A 20,287-nucleotide genomic window follows, 5' to 3' on the forward strand; every position below is an offset into this window, starting at 1 on the left:
AACAAGGCCTGAATCCTCTTTATTCCAGACCAACAGGATGGTGTCTTGAAGCAGTCTTTGAATCCCCTAAAAATCTGCGGCGAAAATGAAGGAATTTTCCTTTCCCGAAAAGTTGAATTAGTCCTACAATGGAACTGATTCACATCTGGGGTAAGAATACCTTCTTCTGTATGGTATCTATAACCAGCCCCCCAAGTAGCCTCCTTGATGGTTTTAAGGAGAATCTTCCTAGGCTGAGAATCCAACCTAGAGATTTCAGCTATCTACAGCTGAGATCAGACTCTGGTTTTAGACCTGAGACTGAATGATCTATTCAAAGTAGATCTTCTAATAGGCTAGGGCCGCTATGCCTTGAGCCTTTAACCTGGCTAAAGGAGGTGCCAGAATCTTTCAGAACACTCGTAGTGCTGTGGCTAAGCCAAATGGCAGTACCACGATTGATAAAAATAATTTTATATTTCAAACCACAGAGATTTCTGGTAAGCGGGAAATTTTGGCGCATGGAGATATGCAACTCCCTTCCTTGCAGGATGGACACAGTCAACACAGAATGGTGAGTGCTCAATACAGCCCCCAGTGGTGCACATAGACATGATATGACAACACAATACATGGAAGGAGAGATACCTGATCCTTGCAGCAGGGTTTTATCAGAGACAATCTTCGCCCTTCACAGTAGGCTCCAAGACCTTAAAAGGAAACCTTCAGGAACAGGGGTACAGACAACATCAGAATGGATCTGGTCAGGATGGCTGGCTCTCAAAGGATTACTGCCCTTGGAGCTCAGTACACACATCCTCACACGTGCCCAACACCTTAGACACTGGCGAAAAAAACGGAAGACTCCCAGTAATGGGAGGGGTTATATGGGGGAAGTTCACGCCTTAAGGGGCATGCCAGTGTCCAGCACCTGATATGCCGATATAACCCACATAGTTATTACTATGGCTCTGTGTCCCCTGATATAAAAAAAGAAAAAGAGAAACTGAAAACAAATGCAGACTTACCATTCCTGCTGCAGGACTCAACAGGAGTCCAATCATCACCAATCACAGAGAGCTGTCATAAAAGACCTTCAGAGACTGGGTCCACTCCCCTGGACCTGTAAAGCACCCTGCAGGAAAGCACCTTGGTCAGAACAAACAATGCACAGGTTTCCATTGTGCAGGGTCCAGCGCCATAAGGCTGCATTACAGGCAAAACCTTGAGGCATCTGCTCTCCTTCTCATGAGGCTCGGGTACCATTCATTTTAGCCTTCATTCATCCGAAAGGATCCAATCACAACGCCCTTTACTGGGACATTAAGCTTTGAAGAGCTTCAAACAGCCACGACGATCACCTTCAAGACACTGGCAAAGAAAACTGAGGTACTTCCTGTATGGGAGGAGTTATATGGGGGGAACTTCCTGTCTATTGGTTGCCAGTGTCCATTCACCTATAGGTGGCGTATAACCCAGATAGTAATTATTATGAGGCTCTGTGTCCCCGATGTACGATAAAGAAAAAGTGATTTTTTTTCAAAAAAAAAAGTACACTTCTAAGATGGCTGCGCAAATACGGTGTGACAAACGACCGCCATATTCTCTAGGGTGAATATAAAAATATATTTAAAATCAGGGGAAAATTGTGGGTGCGTGTTATACGCAGATCCCCCGCTGATTGTGAGGAAAGGAGCGAGCGGAGCCGAGATATACAAAGCCGAAGTACACGCGGCTCCTCTAGCGGTCACGCCCACCTCCACTGATTGCGAGCGCCGCTGACATACAGAAAGTGGAGTGTATTTTGGCTAGACTCAAATCCTCCCACAGTCCGCCCCCGACTGTGAGCAGAGCCGAGTCTAGCCGAAGTACACTCGGCTTTCTGTATGCGAGCAGTGCTCGCTCCTCTCCCCTCGCAATCAGTGGAGGTGGGCGGGACTGTGAGCAGAGCCGAGTCTAGCCGAAGTATACTCGGCTTTGTGTATCTCGGCTCCTCTCCGCTCAGAGTCAGTGGAGATCTGCGCCAAATTTGAATCAGGGCAATGCTGCAAAGAGACTGGGCAAGGCTGCAGATGGACACTGATAAGGCTGCATTGATGGGCATTTAAGTGTTTTTCCTTAAACTTCCCTCCTAAACTTGGGGTGCGTGTTATACGTAGATAAATATAATATTTAGGTGTGTGTATATATGTATATATTTTTTTTTTTATTTATTTATTACACGCACACTTTTTTTTTTTTATATATGTTTGGGGTTCTAAGTCATTTTCTATCAAGAAAAAATGATTTTAAACTTGTAAGCAACAAGTTTGAAAAAAGGCCTGAAGAGTGGTAAAATATTTCCAAAGCTTCCCCTCAACTGATTTATATACTTTGTGCTACCTCTGATCCGAAGGTCTGACACTGATGGTAAAATATTTTGGCATCCAGATCCTTTTCTGCAAGTACTTCTATTACATGCCTGTGTTTAGTTTGCAATGGAGCAGGTGGTGACAGGGCCTCTTTAAGCATGTATCGATTACTCTGACACTCCATTTCAAATCCCAATGCTTCTGTTTACATATTACATTGTTTGAAATTGCAGGGAAAAAAAAAAAATACAGCATTCCATTTGAATATTTAACCGCTTATATTTTTATATGTCCACCATTGCACAACGGGACCAAACCAATACATATTTTTTACAATACATTAAATTGAAATTAATAAAACTGGTAAAAAACACAAAATAACATATAAAACCTATCTCTAAAAAGGTATGCTTCAGTAAACACACACAGGTATAATAAATAAGAAGGAAGAAATGTGATGTACATGGAAGATGCTCTGTCAAAAGGACCAGGGTTTGACTTCTGCAGTTATGTTGCCAATGCCTTTTATTAGGAGGTTGCACTGACAAGAATTACAGAATTAAAGACCACATCACAAATTATCTTCCTTGACTGGAAAGTAAAACACTACATAAAAACAGTCAGCGGGGATAAAGGTGTCTGCCCCACAAGCCAAGAAGACTATGTAAACATTTGATATATGGTGTTTAGACCAATCACTCATTTAAGCTTAAACTGTCTGTCTGACTGATGGCCAGTCGGAGCAATGTCTGAGTCTCCTCCGTCTGCTGCCTCACTTGCTCAAGCTGTTCCTTCAGCGGACTTTGACTGATCGCCATTGAAAACTCTGCATCTAAAATGAAAAAACAGTGGTTGGTTAACTTTATTTGTGGTCTCGTGAGAAGAGAATAAGAAAAACAGTCAAAAATGGTGTGGTCAATGCTAGCCTATTGTTTTCAAATTTTTTGGTCTATTCAGCTGTACTGGCTTGAGGTTCTAAGATACAGTGCATCAGGAAAGTATTCACAGCTCTTCACTTTTTCCACATTTTGTTATGTTACAGTCTTATTCCAAAATGGCTAAAGTCATTATTTTCCTCAAAAATTCTACAAATACTACCCCATAATGACAACATGAAAAGTTTAATTTTAAAAAACTTGCAAAGATTTCAAAGAAAAACCATATACATAATTTTTCACAGCCTTTGCCATGACACTCAAAATTGAGCTCAGGTGCATCCTGTTTCCACTTATATAGACAGGTGTGTGCGCGCCTTTCCAAACTGTGTCCAATCACCTCAATTTACCACAGGTGGACTCAAAGTTGTAGAAACATCTCAAGGATGATAAGGACACACACACACACACACCAAGAAATTGTCTGTAGACGTCCGAGACAGGATTGTATCGAGGTACAGAAACATTTCTGCAGCATTGAAGGTCTCAATGAGCACAGTGGCCTGCATCATCCATAAATGGAAGAAGTTTGGAACCAACAGGACTCTTCCTAGAGTGGGCCACCCAGCCAAACTAAGCAAATCGGGGTAGAAGAGCCTTAGGGAGGTGACCAAGAAGCCAATGGGCACTCTGACAGAGCTCCTGCATTTCTCTGTGGAGTGAGGAGAACCTTCCAGAAGAATAACCATCTCTGCAGCACTCTACCAATTAGGCCTCTATGGTAGAGTGGCTAGATAGAAGACACTCCGCAGTAAAAACCATATGATGGCCTGCCTGGAGTTTGCCAAAAAGGCACCTGAAGGACTCACAGACCACGGGAAACAAAATTCTCTGGTCTGATGAAACAAAGATTGAACTCTTTTGCCTGAATGGCAAGCATCATGTCTGGAGAAACAAAGCACCACTCATCACCTGGCCAATACCTTCCCTACAGTGAAGCATGGTGATGGCAGCATTATGCTGTGGGGATGTTTTTCAGTGGCAGGTACTGGGAGACTAGTCAGGATCAAGGGAAAGATGAATGTAGCAATGTACAGAGACATCTTCAGGTTCATCGGGCGAATAGGACAATGACCCTAAGCACACAGCCGAGATAACAAAGGTGTGGCTACAGGACAACTCTGTGAATGTCCTCGAGTGGCCCAGACTTGAACCTGATTGAACATCACTGGAGACATCTGAAAATGGCTGTGCACCGACGCTCCCCATTCAACCTGATGGAGCTTCAGAGGTACTGCAATGGTGGGTGGGAGAAACTGCCCAACAATTGATGTGCCAAACTTTGTGTGTAAATCCATTACCAGTCGATGCTTTTTACAAGGGAACAGGTCGGTAGGAGAGCTATCCCTGACATCGCTACACACCAGCAGGCAATGTGAATGCATTTTTGTTGCTGCCGAGTTTTGTTTTTTTATATTATCCTTTTAAATGTGCTTGGAAAAGTTTTTTATCGTTGGAATAAACGCCTAAAGAATTTACCGCACATGAGTTTCCCTCTGTTTTTTTTCTCCTTTTATAAAACCTGACTGGAATCTCTGAGCTGAGCAGATAAAATAAAGAACTGCTTTATTTTTTTGCTAAAACTATGGAAAAAGTTGTCCAACGAAACCGTGAGAGAACTGTGGCTCACCATCCAGGAAAACAGCCCCATGATTGAGGAGAAACACAGGCAGGTGTGCATGCAGATTACTGAAGAGCAGAAGCTGATTCATTCAGTCACTCTTGCGAGAATGACTCTCGTAATTAGGAGTCCATCAGATCTGGTAAGAAGCCATCTGGCTGCTTGTTCTGTCTCCTGCAAGGATCGATGTGCAATATGTGATATACCTGTGTAGGATGAATTTGATATGGCCACAGTCTGTAGGATCACACCAGCTGTTTTCATCTCCCCACTCTGGACATTTTCTATATACATTTATTTTTTCTATTTATATATTTTTGGAGGTTTTATCATCATTATATACACATTTTCATATGCACTTGTGTGTTGAATTGTTATTTTTGTCTGTAGGTTGGTGTGTTTCAGAAGCTTTTTTTAACCACTTGCCGCCCGCCCTATAGGGAATTGACGGCGGCAAAGTGGTTTCATAATCCTAACCGGACGTCATATGACGTGATTAGGATTATGAGCCGCTGCGTGCCCCCGGGGGCGCGCATCGCGGCGATCGTTGTTGCGGGGTGTCAGTCTGACACCCGGCAACTACGATCTCGGTAAAGAGTCTCCGACGGAGACTCTTTACCATGTGATCAGCCGTGTCCAATCATGGCTGATCACAGTGTAAATGGGAAGAGCCGGTGATCGGCTTTCCCTCACTCGCGTCTGTCAGACGCGAGTAGAGGAGAGCCGATCGGCTGCTCCTCTGACGGGGGGGTCTGTGCTGATCGATTATCAGCACAGCCCCCCCGAGGATGCCCACACTGGACCACCAGGGACACCACTAGACCACCAGGGAAAAGGTAATAAAATCCATAATCCTCCCTAGACCACCAGGGATGCCAGTCAGCACAATGGGTGCCAATCAGTGCCCATAATGGATGCCCATCACTGATTGGCATGCATTATTGTTTGGCACTGATTGGCATCCATTACTATAACACCGATGCCGCCTACGAGTGCCCACCTGTGCCGCCTACGAGTGCCCACCTGTGCCGCCTACGAGTGCCCACCTGTGCCGCCTACAAGTGCCCACCTGTGCCGCCTACAAGTGCCCACCTGTGCCGCCTATCCGTGCCCACCTGTGCCGCCTATCCGTGCCCACCTGTGCCGCCTATCCGTGCCCACCTGTGCCGCCTATCCGTGCCCACCTGTGCCGCCTATCCGTGCCCACCTGTGCCGCCTATCCGTGCCCATCCGTGCCGCCCATCCGTGCCAGCTATCAGTGCCAATTTGTGCCACCTATCAGTGTCCATCCGTGTCGCCCATCAGTGCCGCCTATCAGTGCCACTTCCTTGGTTCCACATTGGTGCCACCTTATCAGTGCCCATCAGTGTAGCCCCATCAGTGCCCATCAGTGAAGGAGAAAACGTACGTATTTACAAAGTTTTGAAACTGAAACAAAAAAAAACATTTTTTTTTCAAAATTTTCGGTATTTTTTTATTTGTAGCGCAAAAAATAAAAACCGTAGAGGTGATCAAATACCACCAAAAGAAAGCTCTATTTGTGGGAAAAAAATGATAAAAATTTCATTTGGGTACAGTGCAGCATGACCGCGCAATTGTCATTCAAAGTGCGACAGCGCTGAAAGCTCAAAATTGGTCTGGGCAGGAAGGTGTTTAAGTGCCCTGTATTGAAGTGGTTAAGGTCATTATTTCACATGCAACATATATGACCCATTTTTACTTATTTTTTGATTTTTTCACACAAGTCCTCACATAAGTCCCTTCAATTTTTATATAGAGATTTTTTTTTTTATTGTTACACATAAATCATTTTTAAAACACGATTTTTATTAAAAGGACATTCATTGAAGGGTGTTTTTAGACACATTTTCACCATTTTTATTTGCACAACTTTGTGTTTAGTAATATTGTTTGGATTAAGTACTTAACCACTTAAGGACTAGCCTCGTTTTGGAATTTAGGCGTTTATATGTTTAAAACAGTGTTTTTGCTATAAAATTACTTAGAACCCCCAAACATTATATACAGTGCCTTGCGAAAGTATTTGGCCCCCTTGAACTTTTCAACCTTTTGCCACATTTCAGGCTTCAAACAAAGATATAAAATTTTTATTTTTTGTGAAGAATCACCAACAAGTGGGACACAATTGTGAAGTGGAACGAAATCTATTGGATATTTTAAACTTTTTTAGCAAATAAAAAACTGAAAAGTGGTGCGTGCAAAATTATTCGGCCCCTTTATTTTCAGTGCAGCAAACTCACTCCAGAAGTTCAGCGAGGATCTCCGAATGATCCAATGTTGTCCTAAATGACTGATGGTGATAAATAGAATCCACCTGTGTGTAATCAAGTCTCTGTATAAATGCACCTGCTCTGTGATAGTCTCAGGGTTCTGTTGAAAGCGCAGAGAGCATCATGAAGACCAAGGAACACACCAGGCAGGTCCGTAATACTGTTGTGGAGAAGTTTAAAGCCGGATTTGGATACAAAAAGATTTCCCAAGCTTTAAACATCCCAGGGAGCACTGTGCAAGCGATCATTTTGAAATGGGAGTATCAGACCACTGCAAATCTACCAAGACCTGGCCGTCCCTCTAAACTTTCAGCTCAGGCAAGGAGAAGACTGATCAGAGATGCAGCCAAGAGGCCCATGATCACTCTGGATGAACTGCAGAGAACTACAGCTGAGGTGGGAGAGTCTGTCCATAGGACAACAATCAGTCGTACACTGCACAAATCTGGCCTTTATGGAAGAGTGGCAAGAAGAAAGCCATTTCTCAAAGATATCCATAAAAAGTCTCATCTAAAGTTTTCCACAAGCCACCTGGGAGACACGCCAAACATGTGGAAGAAGGTGCTCTGGTCAGATGAAACTAAAATCGAACTTTTTGCCCACAATGCAAAACGATATGTTTGGCGTAAAAGCAACACAGCTCATCACCCTCAACACACCATCCCCACTGGGGGGGGGGGCAGCATCATGGTTTGGGCCTGCTTTTCTTCAGCAGGGACAGGGAAGATGGTTAAAATTGAGGGGAAGATGGATGCAGCCAAATACAGGACCATTCTGGATGAAAACCTGTTGGAGTCTGCAAAAGACCTGAAACTGGGACGGAGATTTATCTTCCAAGAAGACAATGATCCCAAACATACAGCAAAATCTACAAAGGAATGGTTCACAAATAAACGTATCCAGGTGTTAGAATGGCCAAGTCAAAGTCCAGACCTGAATCCAATCGAGAATCTGTGGAAAGAGCTGAAAACTGCTGTTCACAAACGCTCTCCATCCAACCTCACTGAGCTCCAGCTGTTTTGCAAGGAAGAATGGGCAAGAATTTCAGTCTCTCGATGTGCAAAACTGATAGAGACATACCCCAAGCGACTTGCAGCTTTAATCGCAGCAAAAGGTGGCTCTACAAAGTATTAACGCAAGGGGGCCGAATAATTTTGCACGCCCCACTTTTCATTTTTTTATTAGTTAAAAAAGTTTCAAAAATCTAATAGATTTTGCTCCACTTCACAATTGTGTCCCACTTGTTGGTGATTCTTCACAAAAAATAAAAATTTTATATCTTTATGTTTGAAGCCTGAAATGTGGCAAAAGGTTGAAAAGTTCAAGGGGGCCGAATACTTTCGCAAGGCACTGTGTATAATATATATATATATATATATATAGTGGTGTGAAAAAGTGTTTGCCCCCTTCCTCATTTCCTGTTCCTTTGCATGTTTGTCACACTTAAGTGTTTCGGAACATCAAACCAATTTAAACAATAGTCAAGGACAACACAAGTAAACACAAAATGCAATTTTTAAATGAAGGTGTTTATTATTAAAGGTGAAAAAAAATCCAAACCATCATGGCCCTGTGTGAAAAAGTGATTGCCCCCTAAACCTAATAACTGGTTGGGCCACCCTTAGCAGCAACAACTGCAACCAAGCGTTTGCGATAACGTGCAATGAGCCTTTTACAGCGTCCTGGAGGAATTTTGGCCCACTCATCTTTGCAGAATTGTCCTAATTCAGTTACATTAGAGGGTTTGCGAGCATGAACGGCCTTTTTAAGGTCATACCACAACATCTCAATAGGATTCAGGTCAGGACTTTGGCTAGGCCACTCCAAAGTCTTCATTTTGTTTTTCTTCAGCCATTCGGTGGTGGATTTGCTGGTGTGTTTAGGATCATTGTCCTGCTGCAGAACCCAAGTTCGTTTCAGCTTGAGTACACGAACAGATGGTCAGACATTCTCCTTCAGGATCTCTTGGTAGACAGCAGAATTCATAGTTCCTTTTATCACGGCAAGTCTTCCAGGTCCTGAAGCAGCAAAACAGCCCCAGACCATCACACTACCACCACCATATTTTACTGTTGGTATAATGTTCTTTTTATGAAATGCAGTGTTGCTTCTACGCCAGATATACTTGGACACACACCTTCCAAAGAGTTCCACTTTTGTCTCATCGGTCCACAGAATGTTGTCCCAAAAGTCTTGGGGATCATCAAGATGTGTTGTGGAGAAATTGAGACGAGCTTTGATGTTCTTTTTGCTCAGCAGTGGTTTTCTCCTTGGAACTCTGCCATGCAGGCCATTTTTGCCCAGTCTTTTCCTGATGGTGGAGGCATGAACGCTGACCTTAACTGAGGCAAGTGAGGCCTGCAGTTCCTTGGACGTTGTTGTGGGGTCTTTTGTGACCTCTTGGATGAGTCGTCGCTGCGCTCTTGGGGTAATTTTGGGCGGCCGGCCACTCCTGGGAAGGTTCACCACTGTTCCATGTCTTCGCCATTTGTGGATAATGGCTCTCACTGTGGTTCGCTGGATTCCCAAAGCTTTGGAAATGGCTTTATAACCCTTTCCAGACTGATAGATCTCAATTACTTTCTTTCTCAATTGTTCCTGAATTTCTTTGGGTCTCGGCATGATGTGTAGCTTTTAAGGATCTTCTGGTGGACCTTACTGTGTCAAGCAGCTCCTATTTAAGTGATGCCTTGATTGCGAACAGGTGTGGCAATAATCAGGCCTGGGTGTGGCTAGAGAAATTGAACTCAGGTGTGGACAACCACAGTTATAGTATGTTTTAACAAGGGGGCAATCACTTTTTCACACAGGGCCATGATGGTTTGGATTTTTTTTCACCTTTAATCATAAACACCTTCATTTACAAATTGCATTTTGTGTTTACTTGTGTTGTCCTTGACTATTGTTTAAATTGGTTTGATGTTCTGAAACACTTAAGTGTGACAAACATGCAAAGGAACAGGAAATGAGGAAGGGGGCAAACACTTTTTCACACCAATATATATATATATATATATATATATATATATATATATATATATATATATATATATATATATATATATATATATATATATATATATATATATATATATATATATATATATATTTTTTTTCTAACACCCTAGAAAATAAAATGGCAGTCATTGAAATACTTTCACACCGTATTTGTGCAGCGGTCTTACAAGCGCACTTATTTTTTTTATTAAAAAAAGAAAAAAATTTTGGCCAAAAAAAAAAAAAAAAACAGTAAAGTTAGTCCAATTTATTTTTTATATTGTTAATGTTACCCCGAGTAAATTGATACCCAACATGTCACGCTTCAAAATTGCGCCCGCTCGCGGAATGGCGTCAAACTTTTACCCTCAAAAATCTCCATAGGCGACGTTTTAAAAATTCTACAGGTTGCATGTTTTGCATCACAGAGGAGGTCTAGGGCTAGTATTCTTGCACTTGCTCTACCAATTACGGCGATACCTCATGTGTGGTTTGACCACCATTTTCATATGCGGGCGCTACTCACGTATGCATTCGCTTCCGCGCGCGAGCTCGTCGGAACTGGGCGCATTAACTAAAAAAAGTCTTATTTTTTATTTTACTTAACTTTAATTTATTTTTTCACAGTTTAAAAAAAAAAAAAAAAATGGGTCACTTTTATTCCTATTACAAGGAACGTAAACATTCCTATACACACACACACACACACAGTGTATAAGGATTGGAATCGGGGGGGTTTGGTATATAAACAGTGGCGGAACTACCGCCATAGCAACCCATGCAAGCGCTATGGGGCCCGCGGCTGAGTGGGGCTCGGCAGAGGCATCTCTCTAATTAGGCAATTAGGCTACTTGAAGAGCCACCTCTGCTGAAAAATGTCGCCGCGGCGTTAAGCTCCAGCCAGCAGCAGGTTGCCTGTGATCTCCACAGCCAAGCAGTGGAGAGAGGGATCGGAGCGTGGCTGTCTTAGGGAGAAGGCGGGGCCAGCGCTGTTGTCTTAGGGAGGAGAAGGGGAGGAGATTCCAGCAGCCTGGGCACAATTCCCTCTGCTCCGGAGATGCATATCGCGCCCCCCCCCTCCCCAGCCGTCACCGCCCCCCCCCCCCCCCCAACACTGGAGTGCTCAGCGGAGCGCTCCTCGCACACCCCGGAGGCATCTGGCTGACAAGGAGAGGAAGGTACCGCGGAGGGGGCCTCACGAGCGCTGTATGGAGCCGATCTGACAGAAGGGAAGGTAGGATATGAAAGAAGAGGTGTCTGGGCTGCCAATCAGTGCTGGTGGGGGGGGGGGATAAGGGGCTCCAGTTGCAGAGAGCAGAAAAGCTACCACCATACCACAACCTTTTCTGCAGCCAGCAACCACCAACATTTTCTTTATTAGAGAGAGCCACCCCCCATACATTTTCCTGCAGCATCCCTCAGCCACAGCCAGACTGATCTTTATATCCATCCCTGCCCCATCCCCCCCCACTCCATTCCTCCTGATCATGTTTCATTAACAGTAAGGGCAGCTCAGTCTTGTGTCAGTGTTCCAGTGTGTCCCCCTGTGATTGGCAGCCCCTGACCCCTCCCTTCACCCTGCCTTTAACCATACCCTTACCCCTGCCTATGCAAGACTCCACTGGGGGTGGATTGGGACGGATGCTCCGCATCCTGTGCTGGCACTGCCTGCTGATTGGCTTCTCCGCTGCTACCTCCCACACCGACACCAGCACCGAGATAGAGAGCACCGAGATAGAGAGCACAGACACCAGCACCGAGATAGAGCACAGACACCAGCATTGAGATAAGGGAGCTCTGACACCAGCATTGAGATAAGGGAGCTCTGACACCAGCATTGAGATAAGGGAGCTCTGACACCAGCACTTTAAAGCTCTTAATATATGTAATTTATACAGTTATTTTTCTTTTATCGCTTGAATTATTTTTCCCCATTATGAGCGTGAGTAGGGCCTCATGTCTAGGTTTTGTTTAAGGCCTCACAAAGCCTAGAGCCGCCTCTGGGGCCTGGTGAGGATGCTGAGGATGAGGAATGTAAATTTACCGTTAAGCCTCGTGGGCCCGCGAGTCCAGCCGTGTTCCGACACATGCAGCAGAGAGCAGAGTGGGCGGGGCAGAATGTTCAAGTGCGCCTGTGAAGGGGCATCATTTTCGGCCCATGAGGAGGGTCTGGAGTCTGGAGAGGTGGTAGGAAGGGAGGGGGAGACTGTCATCTGTTTTGCTATTTTTGTGAAGAAAGTGGTTGCTATATTTTTTCATTAGGATAATTTCAGCACAAAGATAAGGGGAGCAATGCCAGGTTAATGTGTGCAGAATTCGGAGACTTTTTTTTAAGAGAGATTTAACATCACTTTCTGCCCTGCTGAAGAATTTTTTACAGACAGGAAGTGCGGGGAAATTATTTGAATGGAGCTTGGATTGACATACAAACCTAACTCAAGTCCTTATCCTTCCCTAATCCATGCAAAACTTTTTTGACTTTATTTACACTACATTGTACTGAATGTAACCGGTAGATTTTATTGGCAGTGTTTTTATTTTGTTGTTCGAAATTAATATAAGCTGTTGTCTGTGTACTGTGCCACATGAGTGTGGTAATCTGTTGTTCAATGGCATTAGTTCTTTTTTTTTTTTGGGGACAACATTTTGCTATGGGGCCCTGTGATTTCTAGTTACGCCCCTGTATATAAATATAAGGTTTTTTGGGGATTGGCTTTTGCAATTTTTTTTTTGGTTATTAGTGTTTGCATATGCATGCATTCTGAGGTGTAGGAGCAGTTTGTATTTGTTTAAAACACTAAAAAAATAAGTACCGGTAAGTGGTATTTGTTGAGATATAACTGTACTATATACACAGTGGATACATTTGAAGACATATATATCTTTTTTCACAAAAAGGAAGATTGTGGATTGCGCCCCCTATCTAAAACACATATTATTGCTCTCACTCGTCCAATTATGGCGATACCTCACGTGTGGTTTGACCACCGTTTTCATATGCGGGCGCTACTCACGTATGCATTCGCTTCTGCGCGCGAGCTCATTGGGACAGGGGTGCATTAAAAAATTTCTTTTTTTTTCTTATTTATTTTACTTAATTTTAATTTTTTCACAGTTTTAAAAAAATAAAAGAAAAAATTGGGTCACTTTTATTCCTATTACAAGGAATGTAAACATCCCTTGTAATAGAAAAAAAGCATGACAGGTCCTCTTAAATATGAGATCTGGAGTCAAACAGCCCTCAGATCTCATATTTTGACAAAAAAATTGAGTTACGTACCGGTAACATCCTTTTCCAGGAGTCTTTCAGGACAGCCACCTTTGAGAGACACTGGCTCCTCCCCTCTTAGGAAACACCGCCTTCATTTTCATGATTTAAGCCTCCTCCTCCCTTCGTTCCTCAGTTCTTCCAGAGTACCTCCGGCCAACTGGGGAGACACAAGAACACGTCAAACAAATAAACTTTTAGTCTTACCTGACGGTCTCATGTGATGAGTTCCCGATGATCTGCAAAAAACCTGGGTGGGAACCGGTGCTGTCCTGAAAGACTCCTGGAAAAGGATGTTACCGGTACGTAACTCCATTTTTCCCCAATCGTCTTTCAGGACAGCCACCTTTGAGAGGATAAGCGAGTACCTTGTCTTAGGGTGGGACCTACTGCTTGCAGCACCTTGTGACCAAAGGGCTTGGTCTTTGGCTGAGAGAAGATCCAATCTATAGCGCTTCACGAACGTAGAAAACTTGAACCACGTTGCGGCTCTACAGATCTGTTCAGGAGACGCACCAGCCCACTTTGTCTGCGGAGTTGCCACTGTCCTGGCTGAGTGTGCTTTAATTCTAACTGGAGGCTTTAATACCCCAACCACGCAAGTCTGCCCAATGGCTGACCTTAACCATGTGGTTAGCGTACGTCTAAAGGCTTTGGAACCCTTCCTAGCCCTTGGAAGTAACACTAAAAAGTAAATCAGACTTCCTGAACTGACTTTGTGCAACCAAAATAATGAAGGACACATCTTCTAACGTCCAAAATAAGATGTGTTCCTGTTCTCTCACTGGTTTTGAACGAAAAATAGGCAGCATAATCTCTCGGACTCTCTGAGGATTAGAGACTACCATTAGGTAAAAAGGCCAGAATGGTCTTAAAAACTGAATGGTCTGGAAAGGGAGTGCCCTAACAGAAAGGGTTTCGAGTTTACTCACTTTCCTTGCCGTAGTGATCGCCACAAAAAAACAGTTTTGAGAGTAATCAACCATAACAAGCCAGATTCCAATTGCTGAAAAGGTTCTTTGTGAGAACCTGTAAAACTAATGAGCGACCCCGACTGGGAAGGGGACGACCAAAGGCTTGGTCTTTGCCTACTTAAGGCTCCAAGAACCTTACTATACCAAGGTCTGATATTAAATGCCCTTCCAGGAATACGCTAAAAGCGAAAACCTGACTCTTCAATGTTTATGGGGCTAAACCTTTATCTGCCCCTGACTGCAGGAACTCTAGAACGGCTACAAGGCTGTGCACATTGAAGGAGTTCTCTGAGCACCAGCTGTTGAACCGCCTCCATACCTTCAAGAAAATGGTCTGAGTTTCTATTTACCTGCCATTCAGAAGAGTGGCTATTAAACAGTCTGAGACCCCTTTGCCCTTCGGCAATTCCTTCTCAGTGGCCAAGCTGCAAGAATCCACCTGGGGACCGCAGATTGGACCCTGGGAAAGGAGACACTCTTAGACCGGGAAAACCCGGGGGGGTTCCACTGACAGGCCCTTCAGAATGGAGAACCACGGCCTCCTGGGCCCAAGAGGTGTGATTAGAAAACGGGTAGTAATCTCAACCTGAAAACTTCCCTGACCCTGCAGGAATCAGAACGGGAGGGGAGAAAGCATAGCACTTAGAGAAACCCTAACTCTGTGCTTTAGTGTGTCTGCTCCCAACCTCCCCTCTCCCCTGTTCATGGAACAGGAGATGGCTTCCTTTGCGTTTTCCCTTGAGAAAAAAAAAAAAAAGAGGTCTATCCAAGGAATCCCCCAACTCTGGGTGATCCATTCGAAAAACCTCCTGCTTGAGAACCTGGTTGCTCTGAGGAAATCTAATATCAGAATTTGCTCTCCTTTCAAACAGATCACTGGAAAGACAGGATTTTAATATTCGGCCCATCTGAGGATGGCCTTCTCTAGGACCCATAAGGATCCGCTCCAGGAGTCCCCGTCCTGTCGACGTAAGCCACTGCCAAGGGATTGTTTCCATGACTCTTGTTTCCATGAAGTCTCCAGAGAACTCTCTGAAAGGTCCCGAGAACCAGATCTACTGTTCTCAACTCCCTCCAATTTGAGGATCTCTTAGATTCCTTCCTCTCCCAGGTACCCTGTACCAAACAGGAGTCTAGGTGTGTACCCCAACCTAAGCCGTTCGTATCGGTTGTAACCACCCTGGATACTGGCAAACTCCATTCTAGGTCTTGTAACAAACGTGCTCCCTTTCCCAAAGGGACCTCTTTACCTGAGTTGGAACCGAAACCAAAGAGTCCCAAGACCCCTGACTGTGGTCCCAAACCTTCAAGATGAATAGTTTGCAGAGGACGGTAACATGACCCCGTCCACTGAACTGCTAGGAGCGTGGCTATCAGTAAACTCAACCTGCCTAACTGAGTTTTTGACGGTTGCCCTGGAGAAACAACAGTGCTTTGTCTATCTTCTGGATCTTCTCCAAGGAGGGAAGACCTTTTGTTCTGTTGAGCCCAGCACCTACCCCAGGAAGGTGACCCCCTGGTAAGGAATTTAAGTTGGGTTTCTCTAGGTTCAGAGGCCAACCCAGGCTCACCAACAGGTCTTTTGTTACCTGTGGAACTCAAATCGACTGCGCCAGAGAAGGTACAAACAGGAGAAGATCGTCAAGACATGCGATCACCGAGACTCCCCTGAGACGCAGGAATGCCAGAACTTCTACCATCACTTTGGTGAAGATACGAGGAGGAAAGGGATAGCCCAAAGGGGAAGTGCTTTGAACTGAAGGTGTAGCACCCCTACAGAAGTTATCACTGCCAGCCTAAGGAAACGCTGGTGGTTCTCTGCGATGGGAATATGCAGGTATGCATCCTTACTATCCATGCCCTGAAACAGTTTTGGTGGAAGAGGTGCCCTCACCCAGTGACCAAAACCAACGAAAGCCGTCTGTAGGTGACTAAGACACACAGACGCTTCAGGTTCAGGATGAGCCTGAACTTTTTCCAAAGGCTTGTGAACCACAAAAATGTGAGAATAGGAGCCCTTCCTACCTATCCTGCTGGGACCTGTATTACCACTTCCTGTTCCTCTAACTCCTGAAGAGGAAAGAAGGGCACATTTTGGCAGCTCAGTGACAAGGAGTCTCAAAAAGGGGGGAGCTCTGAAAACTCCAAACGGTAACCTCTTCTGATGATCCTCATCACAAACTAATTGGAGGTGATCATCTCCCACTGGGGGAGGAAGGCCCCCTTTTTTTTTTTTTTTTATATATATTTCCTCTTAAGGGAAACGGCCTTTTTCTTATCAGCCGTGCGCTCTCGCACTGCTTCAAGACCTGGCCAAAAACAGCAGGTCTCCAGTAAAAAATGATTACACAGAGCTTTTGCATTGGACGCCTTGACCCCCTGCCATGTCTTCAGCCTTAAGGCCCTCCAGGCTGAATTGGTCAGAGCCGAAGATCTTGCATACATTCGCCTGGATTGAATCGAAGCAGCGTATGCCAACTCCTTAAGCAGCGTGGGAAGGAGGATAGAAAGTCTCCTCTGCCGTCATTGCTTCATGCATTAATCTGGCTAAGCCGACACTTCATATTATGAGCCACCACTGTGGCCGCTATGGCAGGCTTAGATATTTTCTTAAGAGAAAAAACCCATGCAACCTTCAGAAGTGAGTCCATCATTTCAAACCATAGGGTCTGAAAGTATTCCCATGTCCCCGAGGACAGGTCAGTATGCCTGGACATCTGAAGAAAGGTAGCCTCTAACCTGGGAGATTCTATTCCAGACAAGAGCTTCCTCTTCCGCCCAAGAAAAAACCTTTGTTTTAATGCACCAGAAAAGAAAGGTTTTCCTTCGGGACCCCGCCATTCCTGATGGCATCGATCAAGACATCATGAACCGGGAACACCCACTTCCCCCAGGCCCTAGTACATCTGATCGTGGGGTGACAATGCCTTCTTTTTCTCTTGTATGCCTAAAGTGGTATGAATAGCTCCCAAGAGCTTATCCACTTCATCCAGGGGGAAGTTTATATCGTGAGGTTCTTTTGGGTTCCCCACCCAAGCCCTCACCATCAGATTCCCTTGGGAGTCTGAGACGGCACTGTCAACTTCTTCCTCAACTTCCTCTCTGGAACCCTCTAGACTCTCCCTTAACCTGCAGGAGGAACATCCATCGGGTTAGGTGGAACACTCTGCTGTGCTGGTGAGAGAGTGCTCTGGAGCTGAGGCCACTGGAACCTTCACAGAAGCCGCCAGATATGCACCGTGTTCTGCTGCCTGTTTCCTGACGGCGCCCAAACAGGGACCTGAACCCTGAACCCTTAGGTTAAAGGTCTGACTGAGCTATCCGGTGCTTCAATACACTCCTTACCAAGTGCCTTGAACCAGGGATTCCCCCAAAGAGGCTCTATATGAAGGACGCTCCCTCCTAGAACCAAGGGGAGACTTGCTCATGTCCTTCAGAGACAGAGATAAAAGAGCAGCATAAAATCCTAGAAAAAAAGAAACACCAGCACTACTTAAGAGGACCACTGGGAGTGCCCTCCCCTAGGATCAATCTCCATCTGGATCCCAGACGCACTGCCCTTCCCCCCCGACCACCTAGGGGGAAAAAACACCAGTGGAGCTACTGGTTGTAAGGTAAGGGAACCCCTCGCCAGGGCTTTTACCTTTGAGTGGCTGGTGCCGTTACTCCTGGAGCTTCTGAAGCCACTGCTTCGGACATTCTCCTGTTGAGGAAGAGTGGTACGAACGTGCCTCCAAAGCTACCTGTGCAACTTAGAAGAGAGGCTGCACCAGCCGAACGCTTGGTCCTCCTTCCGTCCGCGTCCGGAACCGGAAGACGCGGGTTCAACGAAGATGTCCGCCCCCACCAGAACTGACGTCGCCCGTCATCTGGTCCGGCCTCCAGCTCCAAGCCGACTGCAAACATAGGGGGACCTAGGACGTCCTGTTGCAGCGCCCCACTGGGCGAAAACGAATGGATGGACCTCCCTAAAACTTCCTGCTTTCCCCAAGCGAAGATTAGAGTGCGTGTAAAAAAGGTCAGTACAAGAGTTCAGCTCCCCAGCCGACCAGACTGCCTATCCCGTTGAAGCACCCTCCTGGGCGAACGAAGGGATGAGCCTCTAAAAACTTCCTGCTTTCCCCAAGCGAAGTTTAGAGTGTATGGACAGTACAAAAATTCAGCTCCCCAGCTGACCGGACTGCCTATCCCGTTGAAGCACCCTCCTGGGCGAACGAAGGGATGAGCCTCTAAAAACTTCCTGCTTTCCCCAAGCGAAGTTTAGAGTGTATGGTCAGTACGAAAATTCAGCTCACCAGCTGACCGGACTGCCGAAAGTAGACCGATAGACGATCGGACTGCCGAGTGGGGCCAGAGCTCCGCTCGGATAGCTTTAGTCTCTCCAACTGATTCAGCCAAGGTTCCTTAGCGGTGTCTCCCCACCGGAGGAAACACCATAACTGAGGAACGAAGGGAGGAGGAGGCTTAAATCATGAAAATGAAGGCGGTGTTTCCTAAGAGGGGAGGAGCCAGTGTCTCTCAAAGGTGGCTGTCCTGAAAGACGATTGGGGAAAAATAAAGTACGGGCGGAAGTGACGTTTTGACATCGCTTCTGCCCTCCTATGGTAGGGAGACGGGTGGGGGCCATCTTCCCCTCACTTGTCTCCGTACACAGACACGGAAAGGTCCCGATCGCCTCCGGTAAGCGGCGGGAGGGGGGTGGCATCTCTTACCGCTGATAACGGTGATCTCGCAGCGCATGCACCACAGAGACCACCATTATCTTACACAGAACCGCCGGCAATAAAGATGGATACCTCAGTTGTGGCAGCAGTTGCTGCCGTTACCGAGACATTCATCTTCAAACTGTCGCAGTATATCTACATGAGCTGGTCGGTGGTTAACCGCTTAAGCACCACCTCATGCCGATGTACGTTGGCAGAATGATCGCCACCATTTCTAGTAAAAAAAAAATGCCATAAAAACTATCCCCTATTTTGTAGACGCTATAACTTTCACAAACCAAACGCTTACTGCGATTTTTTTTTTACCAAAAATATGTAGTTGAAGAATCGGCCTAATGTATCGGCCTAAACTGAGGGGAAAAAAAAATGTTTTATATATTTTTGGGGGATATTTATTATAGCAAAATGTAAAAAATAATGTGTTTTTTTTTCAAAATTGTGGCTCTGTTTATAGCACAAAAAATAAAAACCGCAGGGGTGATCAAATACCACCAAAAGAAAGCTCTATTTGTGGGAAAAAAAGGATGTCAATTTTGTGTCAGAGCCATGCCGCACGACCGCGCAATTGTCAGTTAAAGCAACGCATTGCCGAATCGCAAAAGGGGGCTTGGTCCTTTAGCTGGAAAATGGTCCGGGCTTAAGTGATTCATCTTATAAGTTTTGACATTTATATTTTCACCTTTTAGAGACGAGCACAGAATTTATTTACCTTTACATATTTGGTGCCAAACTTGTAGCATCATACTCAAAAAGACTTGAGGCTGTAATTGATGGCAAAGATGCTTCCACAAAGTATTGAGCAAATGCTGTGCATAGGATTTTATTTCTTCATTATTAATAAATGTGCAAAGATTTCAAACCAACGCTTTTTCAAGATGTCATTATGGAGTATTTGTAGAATTTTGAGGAAAATGAATTGAATCCATTTTGGAATAAGGTTGTAACAATGTGAAACGCCGTGAATACTTTTGGATGCACTGCATGTCATTGCTCCAATTTTCTGTTCACTCAATGAAGCCAAATGCCTCAATAGCAGAAGGTCACTGAAGTACTTGTTGGCCTGGATGCTAAAGAACCTAAATTTCCTTTTCCATTGCTTCCCTCTGCCTGAGACAGCACAGTACCAAAGCCACAAGCTCAAACCTAT

General features: G+C 45.0%; 1 protein-coding gene across 1 annotated transcript in view; it reads right to left on the minus strand.

Annotated features, from left to right (window-relative positions):
• Window positions 1–2,589: 2,589 nt before the first annotated feature.
• Window positions 2,590–20,287, minus strand: part of LOC143987783 (uncharacterized) — a 97,623-nt gene continuing 79,925 nt past the window's right edge. The window contains exon 14 of the mRNA XM_077486798.1: window positions 2,590–3,162. Coding sequence (XP_077342924.1) covers window positions 3,026–3,162 — 137 coding nt within the window. The 3' untranslated portion in view covers window positions 2,590–3,025. The remainder of the gene's footprint in view (window positions 3,163–20,287) is intronic.

Source organism: Lithobates pipiens, unplaced genomic scaffold (assembly GCF_037356315.1).
Source record: "Lithobates pipiens isolate NorthernLeopardFrog02 unplaced genomic scaffold, aLitPip1_a1.2 Scaffold_18, whole genome shotgun sequence".
Taxonomy (NCBI): domain Eukaryota; kingdom Metazoa; phylum Chordata; class Amphibia; order Anura; family Ranidae; genus Lithobates; species Lithobates pipiens.